Genomic DNA, 19,256 nt, shown 5'->3' with positions numbered 1-19,256 from the left:
AGAGACATTGTCTAAAGTTGCTAGTTTGCTTGAGTTTGAGCCGATGCCCATTGGATCTATGGTGAGTAAATCAACAAATTCTTGTGTGCCTCCTGGTTTGGGGAAAAATAGAGCTTTACCTAGACTTGCCCGTTTACAGAGAGTGCTCACCAAACGTGTTGCCACAGAATATGGTCTGGAGTTTCTCTATGTTACTCAGGAAATTATGCAGGAAATTGAGGCCAACCGGGAACTGTGGTACAGTGAAGCTGTTTGGGACTATTTGTCTGTGCCAAAACCTTTCCGGAGAACTGGGTTTTCTACTACTATGGATGAACATTTCAATGGATGTTTGCTGCATTGGAACTATGGTCGGCACATCTATGCTGACAAGGTGGTCATTTGCAGACCTGGAAAAGATGACATTGTTTATTTTATCACCACCGTGGATAAACAGGGGAAGAAACTGACATCACCAGATCCCCAGTTTCATTGGTGATTATGCAAAGAGACTGTTGTCTTCTGTTCTGCTAAGAAAAAAAAAAGGAACTTTGGGGTATATTGCCAGATAGTGTCAGGGTTTAGAGAACTCTGTGGTCAAGAGACTTTATTCACCTCAGCACTTCTATATCCAAAGACTTTTGCTAGCTGGATTTTCTTTTACTGAAAAGATATAATTTTCTCCGAAATAGGGATGGACTTTTCAAGTTACTTTTAGTTCATTTTCATTAGAAGGAAAATATGTGGGGAAGAAAGTGTCATTCTCTGGGGAATGAGGCTTTGCTCCTAAATTGTTTAGTGATGCTACTGTACATTTTTGTACATTTTGTTTTTTTTCCAGGAACAACTAGATCTCCTATCAAGCTGTTAGGCTTTTCAGCTAGAGAGATAGTGGGGTTTTGTGACATTACTGATGTGAATATGTTGTATAAATGTTTGAAGCTGTAACATTTCTTACTGCCTTTCTTCTTTCTCATCCAAGTTTTCAAAGTTCAAATACCTACTCTCAGGCTTGAGAGTTATGTTTGGCAGACGTTGAGGACAACGTCTATTGTAGTGGGGATTGTATGTAGCGCTGGTAGATTTTTTTCAATCTACCGCTTATATGTAAATTTAGTGGGTCATCTGTTCTGTACATAGTTCAGATTCAATCTATTGTTAAATTAGCCTCTGTTCCAGTTTGGCTGTGTTGCATGCAGTTCCACATTGTGCCTGCGGGTGTTGTTGTCACCGTAGGTCGGTGTTGGAAAGCAACAAGCTGAAGTATATGAGTGCTCTTCTTTCTCAGAAGTAACTCGGCAGAGGTTGTCCCCTGCGGTGCATTCTGGGAGGGGGTATTTAAAGGACAGACGCCATATATCTTGGTCTCTTTCTTTCCACCTGCTGGCCCTCCTGGCCGACAGGTATGTGCTAGGAGTCCTACCTCGTGGTCCTCCGCGTCGGAGGACTGCGTTGCTGCAGTGTGTGGGTGGGCCCAGAAGTCTGTCTGGGGTCTAATACAACTACTGCAGAGATGGTCCTGGGCTGTCTGTCCTGCGGGAAGAAGCCGGACAATTGGGAAGAATCCAGGGGAGGACCCGTCATGGAAGGACCATGCGGAGCGCTGGTCTGGAGAGGGGCCTGGTGGCTCAATTGGAGGACGCATCTTAAGTTAACCTACCGCATAGTACTGCCGGGTCGGCTTAAAGGTTCTGGTACTGTGTTGCTGTTCATCTAAAACTACTACGTCCTGTGTATATAAATGTGCCACGCTACTCCTAACCAACAATCAACACAACCTAAGCTGTAAAGTAATCTGGATGATATGTGTAACATAAAACAGTGAATTACAAAATAATCCAGTCATAATATAAAGTGCTCGTAAAATAGTAATCCAATCATAATGTAAAGTGCTCGTAAAATAGTAATCCAATCATAATATAAAGTGCTTGTAAAATAGTAATCCAATCATAATGTAAAGTGCTCGTAAAATAATAATCCAATCATAATGTAAAGTGCTCGTAAAATAATAATCCAATCATAATGTAAAGTGCTCGTAAAATAATAATCCAATCATAATGTAAAGTGCTCGTAAAATAATAATCCAATCATAATGTAAAGTGCTCGTGCTCCGTGAATCACACACAGTCCATAATGATATAAATATAATCAACACAGTCCATATAAAGTAATAAGGTGTCTTCATGCAATGTGCACTCCTCCCCCTTCAGTTGTACCCTCACCTTAAGGGCTTAGAAAATAAGTCAAAGATGTTTTCAGCAGATATCCTGGACCATCCTTCTATCTCCTATAAGTAGACTGGCTGCTGTGTGCTGGTACTCCTCCCTGGTCACCTCCTGCTCCTGATAATAGCCCAGCTTTAAGAGGATACCAGTTTTCTCCTGGTCACTTCCAATCAGCCTCCTCGCATATGCCACATAGGAAGAATAATAGAGGCATACAATAGTGTGATACCGTCTAAAAAATGTTTAATCCTAAAAAACGCTCAAAGTTCATACAACTCACATTTACATATTAACAGAATGCTTGTAAAGTGCTGTAATGCTGTGGTGGTGAGGGGGGGATAGGGTCACCTGAATCCCGAATCTGCAGCCCCGGTTCCTCAGCGTTCAATCTATCCTATGCCTCCTCTCCAGATCACTTCCTGCTTCCCACACGTCAGACAATCAGGCTCCTCCTACCGGTTTCGTCACAGATCTCGTGACTTCCTCTGGGATTACTGATTGGCTGACGTTTTTGCTTACTATATATACTAGCCTGTGACTCCATTTTCTTGTAGCCCCTGCTGTATTAATGTATTGGAAACTCTGATCGCCGCCATTTTGTCATAGCCCCTGTTATAATCTAATACTGACGGTGATCTGTTTATATTACACCCTAAGGTGTATGTATTCTATAGCAAATTGATTCCTCTTATAGATGTAAATAGAGAGGGGAATACTATAACTATTAGAACATAGTTTGTATATATTAAACAAATAGTAACAAAACATATCCATCTCTATTGACAAGGGAGACACCTAGTGGAAAAAAATGATAACTACTGAAATAGAATTACCACAGGGACCTGACACTGGCCTCTATCCCATGATAATCTCTCTTAATTTTATTATATATAGCAATGTAGTATTTAAATGCTTACACTACGCACCTATTTAAAGCAAAGAAAGTTTATAAAATTATCCAACCTTAAAATTGGCCTCCCATATTAGGGACCAAAAAATAGGAGATCTAGAAATGTTACAAAAATAAAAATGTATAATTATGAAAACTATAAAATATAAAATATATATATATATATAAAATATAAAATATATGTGTACAGATCTTACTCATCTTCCTCGCCTAAAATACAATCTAATTGTACTACAATGGATTCCATAAAATTAAATTAAAAGTTGGCCAGGAAGTAATTGAGATCAAATTCCTTATTCAGTCCTCTGTTCATAGTTCATATACCCACCAAGATTTCCTTTAACTAAGCGTCCTGACACAATCGCTACCCCTCCAGTGTTTTTTATATTTCTCTAGACCCCAAAATGACATACCTGACACTTGTGTGTTATGGACTGTCCTAAAATGGTGGTATAGGTAATTTTCCTTTTCTCCTTTGGTGATTTGGGGCATTTCCCCTTTTGTTCTCCCTACATAAATCATGCCGCACGAACATTGCAGGGCATAGACTACGCCGATTGTATTACATCCTGTGGCAGAGGATCGTACAGTTGTTCTACCCAAGTCTGTGGCAGAGACTTTCTATTCGTCCTGCCCTCCGGCTGCTAGGTCAGTGAGAGAGACCTATCCGGGTGGGCAAAGATTTAATCCTGAACTGAAGATACATTCATCCCTGAGATTTCAATTCCTTAGTGCTACACCAAGAAAAGGTATTTGAACTTCCCTGCAACTCTTCTTCTACCTCTTTCCTGCTACTTCTTCCAGTTATCTCCCATTAAAGCATTGGAAAAGTACTAAAGTGACTGGTGCCTACATTGTCAGATGATACGCTCAACGTGGACTCTAAATCTGGTATTGGTGAAACTACAGGTAAAAAGGTGACGGTAACAGCCCGCTTTAAATCAGCAGCTCCACCGTGAGTTATTGCTACAGTAGGTTTTGTGATATCTTTGGTTTCTGAGAGAGCCTTGGCCTGGGCAAACGTTCTATGGGAGACACAAAAACCTGTTGTCTTGAGTTACCCCGAGTTTGTGGCCTCCTTTGAAAGGGTATTTGACGTTCCCGCACGCTCCGCCTCTGCTGCCAAGTGCTCCATGTCCATTAGAGTACGAGAACTGTTGCAGATTACGCCATTGAATTCCGTACTCTGGCAGGAACAATGAGGCCCTCGTGGCAGCTTTTTCTCATGGTCTCTCAGATACCATCAAGGATGAGATAGCAGCCCGAGATATACCCACTGAGCTGGAGAAGTTGATCACATTTGCCATCCTCATTGACTCCAGACTCAGAGAAAGACTCTCTTTTAAGGAAAAGCCTCATGTACATTTGCCTTCGAGCTTTGCAGTCCCACCCGTGCCTCCCTCACCTCCCATGCCTCCTGGTACTGAGTCGGTCAATGAAGATGAACCCATGCACTTGGGCCTCACGCATCTCTCTGTGGATGAGAGAACCCTTAGGAGGAGGGAGAGATTGTGCCTTTATTGTGGCCAGGCAGGTCACTTTTTGAAGTATTGTCCTACCCGTCCAGGGAACGCCTGAACCTTGAGGTCCTGTCATAGACAGACCTTAGGTGCCGTTGTTTTATCCCCAGTTATCCAGAAGGATCAGCCCCTGGTTTCGGTTACCCTTTCTTGGGCTGAGTCATCCGTCGATATACAGTGTCATGGACAGGCGTGACCAAAACGCATGTAAATTGAATAAGAATAATGTTTATTTAAGATAAGTGATATAATAAGTAAACACCCCAAATACAAATAGTGCTCAACCAACCAACAGAAACCCACAGACAACAGATAATATATACAGCCAAAGGGAAGTACCGAAATCAAACACGTTAGCCAGGCCAGGGTCATACACAGGGGATTGGCAAATGAACAAGGGCAGGACAGAAGAGGGAGATAATGGATGGGATCAGGCTTACAAGGGAACAGGAACACGGGAGGGACAGGATCAGGATGGGATCAGGTACAGGCTCAGGCTCAGATTACAGGGTTCAGGATACAGGTCGCAGGTACGGGTCAGGGCGCAAGGAAGAAAGATACCAAGGCAAGCATGTGAGGTCTTGTCGGGTATTTATGGAACTGCCAATAATTGTCCTCATGTAACACCTGAGCGCAGGGAATGTTGTCTGCTCCATACTGTCATTGTATTCCACTTAAGAAGTTGCCCACTTCTAAGGAACTGGCTTCCATTTTTGCTCGGGAGATATTTCGCTTACATCGGCTACCCAAGGTGATTGTCTCGGACAGGGGTAGTCAGTTTGTGTCCCGGTTCTGGCGAGCCTTTTGTGCACAGTTAGGAATTCAGCTTGCTTTCTCCTCTGTGTATCACCCGCAGTCTAATGGGGCTGCAGATCGAGACAATCAGTCCTTGGAGCAATTCCTATGTTGCTATATTTCTGACCATCATAACAACTGGTCAGACCTCTTACCGTGGGTGGAGTTTGCTCACAATAGTGCCTTGAATTCTGCTTCCCCAATTATGGCGAATTATGGTTTCCAATCTTCCATGTTGCCTGACTCATTTGTTCTGCAGAGTATTCCTGCGTTAGAGGAGCATCTCTGTGGTCTTCGTTCCACTTGAGCACAAGTCCAGGAGGCTTTGTGTCATGCTAATGATAGGTACAGACTCCATGCTGACTGCAGATGCCTGCTGCGCCTTCCTACAAGTATGGGGACAGGGTCTGGCTGTCATCTTGCAACCTCCGACTTCGTGTTACCTCTCTGAAGTTCGCACCTCGGTTTATTGGGCCTTTCTGTATTCTTTGCAGATTAACCCAGTGACTTACATGTTAGACCTTCCTTCTAATATGCGTATCTCAAATGTATTTCATGTCTCCTTATTAAAACCTTTGGTCTGCAACCACTTTACCACCTCGGTGCCTCTTCCTCACCCTGTTCAGGTTGAGAACCGTGAGGAGTATGAAGTACAATCCATTGTTGACTTCCGTAGGTTCCGTGGGCGCATACAGTACCTGGTGCATTGGAAAGGGTACGGTCCGGAGGAACGCTCTTGGGTCTCATCCTCGGACGTACATCCCCCTATCCTCCTCCGTGATCTCTATAGACATTTTCCCCTGAAGCCTGATGGTTGTCCGAGGGGGGAGGGGTCATTGAGGAGGGGGTACTGTCAGGGCTGGACTCAGCCTTTCCTTCTCTGAGCTGGCCGCTCTGCTATCAGCTAATTGCCAGCTCCTATCTCTCCACAGTGACTCTCCTGTTGGTGATCCTGCTCGTCAGTCCTGCCTACCTAAGCCGTCCAGTCCAGATGATCTCTGCCTTCGCCTTGGTCACATCTCTAGAGATGCTCTCTTGTGTTCCTGTTAGAGACTTGTTTGGCTGACATTCCTTCTGGCTCCAGATCCTGCTTGCTGTTCTACTACACTCATCTCTGGCTCCCTGACGTTTTGGCTTGTCCTGAACTCTGGCTATGTTTTGACTATGTTTACCTTTTTTTTATTATTATTAAACAAGTGAGATTTAACTGTACTTCTGTCTCAGTCTGATTCATGGTTTCTGACAGGGGGGCATCTAATTCCTAAATGAGAGGGTCTGTCTTTTCAATGGGAGGGTCTGTCTTTTCAATGAGAGGGTCTGTTTCCTAAATGGGAGGGTCTGATTTCTAAATGGGAGAGTTTGTCTTTTCAATGGGAGGGTCTGTCTTTTCAATGGGAGGGTCTGTTTCCTAAATGGGAGGGTCTGATTTCTAAATGGGAGAGTTTGTCTTTTCAATGGGAGGGTCTGTCTTTTCAATGGGAGGGTCTGTTTCCTAAATGGGAGGGTCTGATTTCTAAATGGGTGGGTCTGATTTCTAAATGGGAGGGTCTGATTCCTGAATGGGAGGGTCTAATTCCTAAATGTGAGGGTCTGATTTCTCAATGGGAGGGTCTGACTTCTCAATGAGAGGGTCTGTTTCCTAAATGGGAGGGTCTGATTCCTGAATGGGAGGGTCTGATTTCTGAATGGGAGGGTCCGATTCCTGAATGGGAGGGATCTAATTCCTAAATGTGAGGGTCTTATTTCTCAATGGGAGGGTCTTATTTCTCAATGGGAGGGTCTGTTTCCTAAATGGGAGGGTCTGATTTCTCAATGGGAGGGTCTGATTCCTGAATGGGAGGGGTCTAATTCCTAAATGTGAGGGGTCTAATTCCTAATTGTGAGGATCTGATTTTTTAATGGGAGGGTCTAATTTCTCAATGGGAGGGTCTGATTTCTCAATGGGAGTGTTTGATTTCCCAATGGGAGGGTCTCACTTCTCAATGGGAAGGTCTAATTTCTAAATGGGAGGGACTTTTTTTTCAATGGGAGAATCTGATTCCTGAATAGGAGGGGTCTAATTCCTAAATAGGAGGGTCTGATTTCTTAATGGAAGGGTCTGATTTGTCAATTGGAGGGTCATATTCTTAAATGGGAGGGTCTATTTCATAAATGGGAGGGTCTGATTTGTCAATGAGAGGGTCTGATTCCTGATTGGGAAGGTCTGGTTTATTATAATCACCCAATGCACTCTCAGTGTGAGAAAGCTGCAGGGTCTCCCTTGGGGGAGTAGCTCACCAAAACTGAAAATTCCTATTGCGGGGGGGGGGGCTTGGGCTAAAATCTGACTTGAGAAAATCAAGGAGCCAATCAAACAAGCAGGAAATGTCATATATCTGGGGGTCGGTCCGTACACCATCTGTGCACAGAACACCCTCTAGGTTGCCATATTGTATTCAATTTACAGAAAATTACAGATTGAAAAGGAAAGGTCATTTCTAATAACATTTAATGACAATGTAGCAATATGTTATACTATTTTTATGTTTGTTTTATTTTTTCCCACCAAAGTGGAGTTACCCTTTAAGTGATCTTGCCTCTCGATATACATATATTGGATATTTTTGGGACATAGTGATGAGAATTCAGGGCCGTGACATTCATAGATTATAACTGTTGGTATTCTGCCTCCCCTGCAGATCTCATGAAACGTTCGGCACCCAGCCGCATCGTCTTCCTGGCTTCCTTCCTGCATAAACAGGGCTACATAGACACCAGCAACCTGCACGGGAAGAACCTGGAGAAACAGAAAGTTCACAAAACCTACAAATGCACCAAACTCATGAACGTCATCTGTGCCAGAGAGCTGGCTGAAAGGCTGAAGAACACTGGTGAGTGGCGCCCCCCGTGGGGCAGGCTGGTAGACAAGAGGGGGCGCTGAAAAAGAAATAATTACTTTCCAGGTCACTAGTTTTACTAGGTCGGGACATTAAACTGTAAAAAAAAAAAATGATCAAAATAAAATTGATACAAAAAAGTGTAAAAAAAAAATCTAGGGGGGTCTTCAGAGACCTTGAGCGACCATGACTGGACACACTGGGGGTCTTCAGGGATCTTAAGCGGCCTGGACATTCAGCAATCTTGAATGGACACACACTGGGGATTTTCAGAGACCTTGACCTTCAGCAACCTTGAGTGGACACATACTGGGGGTCTTTAGCGACCCCATAAGTGACCTTGACCTTCAGCGGTTTTGAATGGACACACACTGGGGGTCTTCAGGGATTTTTAGCGATCTTGTTTTTCAACGATCTTGAGTGGACAAATGCTGGGTGTCTTCAGGGACCTTGACATTCAGCTACCTTGAATGGACACACACTGTGGGTCTTCAGGGACCTTAAGCAACCTTGACCTTCAATGACTTTGAATGGACACACACTGGGGCCTTCAGTGACCTTGACCTTCACTCAGTTGTGGCTGGTGCTCAAAAAAATATTTTTGACTGGACACACACTGGGGTCTTGAGCGACCTTGACACACAGCTACCTTGAGTGGACACACACTGGGAGTCTTAGGTGACCTTGAGCACCTCTGGCCTGTTCTGGCATGTTACTGTATCTTTAAGGCTGATGTCACACTTGTGACACATTTAGAGGACACACGGGGCAGTAAACCGCCCACCGACCTGTATGAGTCAGGATGAGCAAGGCGTCGCTCTCTCGCTGGTAAATTTTGGAGCGTTTTCAGCAGCAAGTGAGCAACCTGGCATCTTTCCTGCGTTCTTCAGTGATCTTGGAGATGGCAAATGCTCGCTGTAAGAGGACTGCAAGTGTGCCATCAGCCTAAAGGAGGGTGGGGCTTCCTACAGGTGGGGCCACTCTGTACATTGATATGTATGTGTGTCTCATAGCCGGGAACTCCGATTATTCATCCAGAGGCTCTACATGTACATTGGTTCTGTGTGAACTGAGCAACAAGAAGTGTTCTTTTATTATGGCTGGTAGTAAAATACTACATTATGGCCACTAGATGGAGTTGGGGGGCATAAGGAATACTTATTTTGAGATACAATGTAACAATTCTAGAGAATGCTAGAGGGAATTAGCAAATAAATGTAGCTGTATAGTCATTCTTGTGGCACAAATATGGAGAAAGTAATTTAGAGAATATTCAATATTGATACAAAAAGTTGATAATTATAAATGTCGATGTGATATGAATTCAGGTGTGACGGTGACCAGCGTTAATCCCGGCATTGTGATGACGGAGGTCATGCGTCACTACAACCTGTTATTCCGAGCCATCTTCAACGTCATCGGAATCTTCTTCTTCAAGGTTGGTGGAGTCTCTCATTTCCATCTTCTATGATATATATGTCTGATATGAGGTCCACCCTGTTTTCTGGCTGTCTTGCCCCCTCCATTCCCCGTCCCATCTTATCCCCTCAATTCCCCGTCCCATCTCACCTCCTCCATTCCCATCTCACCTCCTCCATTCCCCATCCCATCTCATTCCCTCAATTCCCTGTCCCATCTCACTTCCTCCATTCCCCATCCCATCTCACCACCTCTATTCCCCATCCCATCTCACCACCTCTATTCCCCGTCCCATCTCACCTCCTCCATTCCCCATCCCATCTCATTCCCTCAATTCCCTGTCCCATCTCACTTCCTCCATTCCCCATCCCATCTCATTCCCTCAATTCACCGTTCCACCTCACCTCCTCCATTCCCCGTCCCATCTCTCCTCCATTCCCCGTTCCGTCTCACCTCCTCCATTCCTGGTCCCATCTCACCTCCTCCATTACCCGTCCCGTCTCACCTCCTCCATTACCCGTCCCGTATCACCTCCTCCATTCCCGGTCCCATCTCACCTCCTCCATTCCCCATCCCATCTCATCCCCTCAATTCCCCATCCCATCTCACCTCCTTCATTCCCCATCCCATCTCTCCTCCATTCCCCGTTCTGTCTCACCTCCTCCATTCCCGGTCCCATCTCACCTCCTCCATTCCGCGTCCCGTCTCATCCCCTCAATTCCCCGTCCCATCTCACCTCCTCCATTCCCCGTCCCATCTCACCTCCTCCATTCCCCATCCCATCTCCTCCATTCCCCATCCCATCTCATCCCCTCAATTCCCCGTCCCATCTCAGCTCCTCCATTCCCCGCCCCATCTCTCCTCCATTCCCCGTCCCATCGCACCTCCTCCATTCCCGGTCCCATCTCACCTCCTCCATTCCCCGTCCCATCTCACCTTCTCCATTCCTTGTCCCATCTCATCACCTCAATTCCCCGTCCCATCTCACCTCCTCCATTCCCCGCCCCATCTCTCCTCCATTCCCCGTCCCATCGCACCTCCTCCATTCCCGGTCCCATCTCACCTCCTCCATTCCCCGTCCCATCTCACCTTCTCCATTCCCCGTCCCATCTCACCTCCTCCATTACCCATCCCATCTCATCCCCTCAATTCCCCATCCCATCTCAGCTCCTCCATTCCCCGTCCCATCTCTCCTCCATTCCCCGTCCCATCTCACCTCCTCCATTCCCCGTCCCATCTCATCCCCTCAATTCCCTGTCCCATCTCACCTCCTTCATTCCCGGTCCCATCTCATCACCTCTATTCCCCGTTACGTCTCACCTCCTCCATTCCCCGTCCCATCTCACCTCCTTCATTCCCCGTCCCATCTCATCCCCTCAATTCCCTGTCCCATCTCACCTCCTTCATTCCCGGTCCCATCTCATCACCTCTATTCCCCGTTACGTCTCACCTCCTCCATTCCCCGTCCCATCTCACCTCCTCCATTCCCCGTCCCATCTCATCACCTCAATTCCCCGTCCCATCTCACCTCCTTCATTCCCGGTCCCATCTCACCTCCTCCATTCCCCGTCCCATCTCACCTCCTTCATTTCCCATCTCTCCTCCATTCCCCGTTCCATCTCACCTCCTCCATTCCCCATTCCATCTCACCTTCTCCATTCCCCATCCCATCTCATCCCCTCAATTCCCCGTCCCATCTCACCTCCTCCATTCCCCATCCCATCTCATCCCCTCAATTCCCCGTTCCATCTCACCTTCTCCATTCCTTGTCCAATCTCTCCTCCATTCCCCAACCCATCTCACCTCCTCCATTCACGGTCCCATCTCACCTCCTCCATTCCCGGTCCCATCTCACCTCCTCCATTACCCGTCCCATCTCACCTCCTCCATTCCCCGTCCCATCCCACCTCCTCCATTCCCCGTCCAATCTCACCTCCTCCATTCCCCTTTCGCCCAGACTTGTGGTCACCGAGCTTCACACAGTTAATTAACACAAACAACAATGGGTGAAAAGACTCTTAGAGCCACACTAGACTTATTTACAATAAACACATTATAGCAGAATTGATGACATTAGCATTTAACAGTACGAGTCCCAACGGTATAAATCAGTCACCATTCTAATATGGCATATAAAGGGTTCCCAGAGTCTGTGTGTTTTTGGGGGGACATGGAGCTGAATCCAAAGTAACACCAACCCCAGGGTCCCCAGGCATACAGCTCACAGAGAGCACCGTTCCCCCAAATGCTAGGGCCCATAATCAAAAGGCAACAGGCCCGCACCCAGTCCTCTCCAACAGCCTCTGTCTCGACCAGGTCCGTCACATTTCTCCCCTTTCGGCAGGAGACTAACACAGGAGGAGACCCCAGATGGGTTGACTCCGAAGTTAGTCCATAGTTCCAGTCCTCTACTGCCTGTACCCACACAGTACCCCAAATAAATTGTTCCAAACAGAGTATTACTCACCCAGCCAACCTCTGCCTCTCTCAGAGAACATATCTGCCGCTGGGGAGAGGCCTGGACTGGCCCTTCTCCCTGGAGTCCTTTCTGCCGCTGGAGAGAAGACAGGGTGTCTGGGCTCACTCCATCCTGCTGTTGGGGATCTGGGCCCACTGCCCTCCATCCCTGGGGTATACAGGTGGAGACTGAAGTCCCATCCACCTTCACAGAAAATCCATCCTCTGTTAGTTGAGGGCAGAGTCCAGCAGTCCTCGGCCCTGTTGCCAGCCCTTCTGCTGGAAACCCCACACCATCTGCTCTGGCTACCTGTTGGGGAGGGAGGCCGACTGCCCCACCTCCCTGGAACTCTGTAGTTGTTGCAGGTGATGGCCAGAGGTTGGTAGCACTCTGCCCGGTTGCCGGTGCTTCAACTGGGGAAGTTCCCTGTAACTCCACAGATACTGCTGTTGGTGCTGGGCAGAGCACAGTGAAGTTTGGCCCCAATAGCAGCTCTTCTGCTGGAGGCTCATCAGGTTGTTCTTCCTCAGCAGAAAAGTCTATTAAATCCCCTACCTCTATAACTGGTGTCTGTGGATAGAGGTTCACCATCTCCTGTCCGTGGAACTCAGAAGATGCCATCAGTGCTGAGCAGAGCGCAATGAAGTTTGGCCCTAATCCCAACTCTTCTGCTGGGGGCTCACCCGACGGTTCTTCCTCAGCAGAAAAGTCTATCAAATCCCCTGTCTCTGCAACTGGTGTCTGGGGATGGAGGTTCACCATCTCCTGTCCATGGAACCCAGAAGATGCTATCATTTCTGGGCAGAGGTTAGCAGAGCTCTGCCCTGTTGTCAGCACTTCAGCTTTGGGGATGGCAATCTCCAGATTTTCCACTGCAGATTCTCTGGCATGCTGCTGGACAGGCACATTCCTCCATCCAAGATCATCCCATGCAGAAACAGGATCATCAAGGTCAGTCAGCACTTGCTGCATCCGCCATAAGACCTCCGCCTTCATAGCTGTGGGGGCAGGTTGGCAAAGCACACTATTGCTCTGCCACATTGCCGACTCTTCAGCCAGGATTTCAGGGTTGTCAGCTGGTATTTCCTGATAGTCCCAGGCAAAGGGAGCCCAGCCCTGGCACTGAGCAATGTCTAGCAGCCGTCTGTAGGCGATCTCTAGCTCCCATTCCTGAACGGCCAGAAACTCCAAATCTTCCTGTGCCCAGTGCACTTCCGAAATGTTCAGTAGCCCTTCTCTGAAATCCATGATTTTGTCCACCCGCCGCTCCAAATCACTCCCAAAGTTAGGGTCCCCTGTCAGCTTCACAAACAACAGTCCCAAGCCGCCGTAGCTTAAGCCTTCCGTTGGGCTGTCATCCGCTATCCAGGGACATGCTTGGGATACATGCCACCGGAGGGCTCTGTAGCTCTCATCCAGCTTCATCTCTGCCCAGACCAGCCTGCCTAATTCAGCTGTCTGCTTCTTGTGTGGTTTTTCTCCCAAAAACCGCACCCGCAGTCCGTACTGCGACCAGTACCTTTCCTCGATGGAGGGGAGAACTTTTCCCTGGTGTCGCTGCTCACGGGCTAGAGCTTCCTTCCAGAGTTTGCAGCGAATAGAATCACACCATCCCAGCAGGACCTGCTCCGATACTGGTCCTCTGTGCTGTATCTGCATCTCTCGCAACCTCCTTCTGAATTCCTCATCCATGGCGGCTGGTATCTGTACCTCTCCTCTCCTGCTATCTGGACCTTGGATCCAGATGGAAGTTTGGATGTCCCAGACTTCAGGAAGCTTTCCCGCTGCTTGCCACCAATGTCACGGAACGTCCCACACTCCGCTTGAGTGCTTCCGTCATATACCGCTTCCTAAGTTCTGGAACACAAGTCCAATGGATCTGGCTATAGGAACCCCAAACACTAGACAACACCAGTCTTGGAGTACATCAGAACTACCTTTATTTTGAGATCTCACAGACCTTTATACAGCAGGGATGACTCAAAGCTAACCTAATTAACATGACCTAATTTACTACAAAATGTACCCAGACCAGATGACAGTCTTGTGGGCACCGAGCTTCACACATTAATACAATTAACAATACAAACAACAATCTCCCCCCTCCTCAGCCTAGACCATTCGTCTATTAGCCAGGGCTGGTGGCTAATGTGATCAGCTCTCTCAATTAACATAAACACATGTTGATAACACCAGCATCTCCTCACAGGATGTGTCCCAGCAGAATGAATCAGTCTTATCAGCAGGGGGCTGCTGGAGGAATCCCCCCTCCCTCTTCAGGGACACAAATATACAGTAAGGAGTCCCCATACAATATATACATGACTGAGTCCGATTAATACAGTTCAGACTGGATTTCTCATTCACCTCAAATGCTAGGGCCCATAATCGGTGGGCAACAGGCCCGCACACAGTCCTCTCCAACAGCCTCCGCTCTGGCCATGCCCGTGACAATCCGCTATCCAGGGACATGCTTGAGATACATGCCACCGGAGGGCTCTGTAGCTCTCATCCAGCTTCATGTCTGCCCAGACCAGCCTGCTTAATTCAGCTGTCTGCTTCTTCTGTGGTTTTTCTCCCAAAAACCGCACCCGCAGTCCATACTGCGACCAGTACCTTTCCTCGATGGAGGGGAGAACTTTTCCCTGGTGTCGCTGCTCACGGGCTAGAGCTTCCTTCCAGAGTTTGCAGCGAATAGAATCACACCATCCCAGCAGGACCTGCTCCGATACTGGTCCTCTGTGCTGTATCTGCATCTCTCGCAACCTCCTTCTGAATTCCTCATCCATGGCGGCTGGTATCTGTACCTCTCCTCTCCTGCTATCTGGACCTTGGATCCAGATGGAAGTTTGGATGTCCCAGACTGCAGGAAGCTTTCCCGCTGCTTGCCACCAATGTCACGGAACATCCCACACTCCGCTTGAGTGCTTCCATCATATACCACTTCCTCCCAGTCTGTATACAGATATCAGGTATTCCAACCTCTCTGAGCAGAAAACAAGGCGACACTTGCTTCACTGCTAACATGGACTGTCTATTATGAATCAAAGTTACAAGACTTTATATGCCGTTGGAACCTCCTCTAACAATACAACTGTAACTTAATTAACATGAGCTAATTATCTAATCCTTTATACAGCCTAGGTGACTGAGACATGACCTTTCGCCCAGACTTGTGGTCACCGAGCTTCACACAGTTATATCAACACAAACAACAATGGGTGAAAAGACTCTTAGAGCCACACTAGACTTATTTACAATAAACACATTATAGCAGAATTGATGACATTAGCATTTAACAGTACGAGTCCCAACGGTATAAATCAGTCACCATTCTAATATGGCATATAAAGGGTTCCCAGAGTCTGTGTGTTTTTGGGGGGACATGGAGCTGAATCCAACGTAACACCAACCCCAGGGTCCCCAGGCATACAGTTCACAGAGAGCACCATTCCCCCAAATGCTAGGGCCCATAATCAAAAGGCAAAAGGCCCGCACCCAGTCCTCTCCAACAGCCTCTGTCCCGGCCAGGTCCGTCACACCCTCCATTCCCCGTCCCATCTCACCTCCTCCATTCCCCATCCCATCTCACCTCCTCCATTCCCCGCCCCATCTCACCTCCTCCATTCCCCGTCCCATCTCACCTCCTCCATTCCCGGTCCCATCTCACCTCCTCCATTCCCCGCACCATCTCATCTCCTCCATTCCCCATCCCATCTCACCTCCTCCATTCTCTGTCCCGTCTCATCCCCTCAATTTCCCGTACCATCTCATCTCTCCATTCCCCGTCCCATCTCACCTCCTCCATTCCCCGTCCCATCTCACCTCCTCCATTCCCCGTCCCATCTCACCTCCTCCATTCCCCGTCCCATCTCACCTCCTCCATTCCCCGTCCCGTCTCACCTCCTCCATTCCCCATCCCGTCTCACCTCCTCCATTCCCTGTCCCATCTCACCTCCTCCATTCTCCATCCCGTCTCACCTTCTCCATTCCCTGTCCCATCTCACCTCCTCCATTCCTGGTCCCATCTCACCTCCTCCATTCCCCGTCCCATCTCACCTCCTCCATTCCCCGTCCCATCTCACCTCCTCCATTCCCCGTCCCATCTCACCTCCTCCATTCCCCGTCCCATCTCACCTCCTCCATTCCCCGTCCCATCTCTCCTCCATTCCCCGTCCCATCTCACCTCCTCCATTCCCCGTCCCATCTCACCTCCTCCATTCCCCGTCCCATCTCACCTCCTCTATTCCCCATCCCATCTCACCCTCTCCATTCCCCGTCCCGTCTCACCTCCTCCATTCCCCGTCCCATCTCTCCTCCATTCCCCGTCCCATCTCACCTCCTCCATTCCCCGTCCCATCTCACCTCCTCCATTCCCCGTCCCATCTCACCTCCTCCATTCCCCATCCCGTCTCATCCCCTCTATTCCCCGTCCCGTCTCACCTCCTCCATTCTTGTCCCATCTCACCTGCTCCATTCTTGTCCCATCTCAACCCCCTCTGTTCCTTGTCCCATCACAACTTCCTAAATTCCCAGTCCCATCTCACCTCCTCCATTCCCCGTCCCGTCTCACCTCCTCCATTCTCCGTCCCGTCTCATCCTGATCTATAATGTCCCCACTCACTCTCCTTTTTCTCCCCCCATGGTAGTCAGCGGAGGAGGGGGCGGCCAGCACCATATTCTGTGCAGTGTCGGAGGAGGCCGAAGGTCTGAATGGGCAGTATGTGGACAGCGACTGTGTGATTGAACTTCCCTCGGAGAAGGCTCGGGATCCGGCTGTCAACAAGAAGCTGTGGGAGGCGAGTGAGGCTGCAACCAACCGGACTGGTGGACCTGGACAATGATGGTGACCAACACAAGCAATCTCGTATCTGGAAAAGTCATAACTCAGGGCTAAGCCTGATGGTTACTGTGACCCCCGAGGTCTGCATAACCCCCCCCTCCATTCACCAGAAAGACTCCTCTGTCCTCCTTACTTGTTACATGAGGACCTGTCTCACCTCAACCTTCACTATGATCGTAGGCGCCATCTAGTGGCCATAATACATCAATAAATGCATTATGGCCACTAGATGGCGCTGACAATCATAGGAGACATTCAGATTACTCAGAATACAGCTGTGCGGATGTTGGTCACATTCATGCAGCGAACATTCGAATATTTCATACCCCGACACCCCCCCAACCCCAATGTGTATAAGAAAAAGATCTAACCCCGGAGCTCGGGACTCAGGTCACCCGGCATGTTTTTTGTTATGGCGATGTGAAATATAGGGGGCGCTAGTGGTTACCAATTAAAGCACACAATAAGCAAACTGTATAGAGTATAGATCATGTGCTTAAATAAATATAAAATATAATATTCATTTAAATATTTAAAGCAATTTTTATTAACTTCATGAATATATAAACTACCAATTCATAAAATATGTGATCTGGACAAATACAAACAAAAAATGTGAACAATAATAATTAGAAATATATGGGATGTCAAGTCCTTTCCGATTATACATAAACACAGTTAGCATGTATACTAAACCCTCACTACCTGGAAGCTCCGTCTCAATGTGTTTCGTCCCAATGACGTCTTCAGGAAGCAGACTGCAATAAATTAGCTACACTATGAGAAACCTTACTTTTTTCTGGGCCAATCCGGTGTATGTGAGAGATTCACGGGAGAAGGAGCTTATATCAACTAGAGCTGCGTCTCCCCTGGATACACGAGGGGGGGAAAAAAGCGCACATTCGCTACTTTTAACCACTTCCCGCCGGGCCTATAACAAGATGAAGGCTGGGCGGGCCTCTCATCGATCCGGTGGACATCATATGACGTCCTCCTGGATCGTGCGCCGTGCAGGGCCATGCGGTGGCACGATCTGTCACCGCCTGCGTCCACCAGACACGGCCAATGATGATCAGTGTACCGGCTCGCTGCCGGTACCATGTGATCGCTGTGACCAATCGCAGCAGATCACATGACGGTTCTACACAATGGATGGCTTCCTTTTATAGCCAACCATTGTATACAATTGTGTTGCTAGCTGTGATTGGTCAGTGTGATCACATGATACAGACAGGGCCAATCACAGCCCATCTGTACCATGTGATTAGCTTTGACAAATCACAAGAAAACAAACTGAATCCATTTCATTCCATGAAATGCTTGCTTATAGCAATTTAATACACTGCTAAAAGCAATCATAATGTGTTAAAAAAAAAAGAAAAATTCTGATCACTTCCCCAGAGTAGTACAATGTTACTATGGTAACATCATATTGCTCTGGTCATAGAGTGTTACCAAAAAAAATAGAAAAAAAAATTATTAAAATATAAATAAAAAATTGCAAAAAAATGATTAATAGTTTTTTTTTCTTCGTACTGTCACCAGTCAGTGTCTCTGACCACATCAGTCACATGATGAAGCTGTACTGCACTGGTGACAGTATATAAAAAAAAATGTAAAGGACTTGATCTCACATATATATTTTTTATTATAATTGTTCACATTTTTTGTTCCTATTTATCTGGTTCAAACATTTTCTAAAATTGGCAGTTTACATATGAAGTTAAGTCCTGCGCAGACTGTTGGCACTATATAAATCCTGTATAATAATAATAATGATTTTATCTTTATATTTTTCTGACACTATTTTTTATTTAATTCAGTATTTTTTTGCTACAAAATTACTTAGAATCCCCCATATGTTGATGGGTACGCATATCATCTGCACTGCTTCATATAATCCCCATGGGCGTTATTAATAAAAATAAAAAATGTCTAAGGTGAGACGGCTGGACTTTTTTGCTACATAGGAATGCAGACGGTTCACATTGTGTGTATGTGTATGTATATACAGTATCTCACAAAAGTAAGTACACCCCTCACATTTCTGTAAATATTTTCTCCTATCTTTTCATGTGACAACACTCCAAGGGGCTCCCATGCCCCCCAAGGTGGGTCACCCTTTCTTTTGTCCAGGGCCGTCTTTAATACTGATTGGACCCTGGGCAAAAATTTTCTCGCCCCCCCACCCATGCAATTTCTCTTTACACATGCTCTGAGACATACAATAA

The 19,256-nt window shown here is 47.2% G+C and overlaps 1 protein-coding gene across 1 annotated transcript in view; it reads left to right on the top strand.

The window, feature by feature from the left end:
- LOC141129298 (retinol dehydrogenase 14-like) overlaps positions 1-18,969 on the top strand; it is a 52,296-nt gene extending 33,327 nt beyond the window's left edge. The window contains exons 4-6 of the mRNA XM_073617248.1: positions 8,108-8,299; positions 9,634-9,743; positions 16,832-18,969. Coding sequence (XP_073473349.1) covers positions 8,108-8,299; positions 9,634-9,743; positions 16,832-17,026 — 497 coding nt within the window. The 3' untranslated portion in view covers positions 17,027-18,969. The remainder of the gene's footprint in view (positions 1-8,107; positions 8,300-9,633; positions 9,744-16,831) is intronic.
- Positions 18,970-19,256: the final 287 nt, after the last annotated feature.

The sequence above is a fragment of the Aquarana catesbeiana genome, linkage group LG01 (genome assembly GCF_042186555.1).
Source record: "Aquarana catesbeiana isolate 2022-GZ linkage group LG01, ASM4218655v1, whole genome shotgun sequence".
Lineage (NCBI taxonomy): Eukaryota > Metazoa > Chordata > Amphibia > Anura > Ranidae > Aquarana > Aquarana catesbeiana.
The sequence above is the reverse complement of the archived record's forward strand: the minus strand, read 5'-3'. Positions and strand labels throughout refer to the sequence as shown.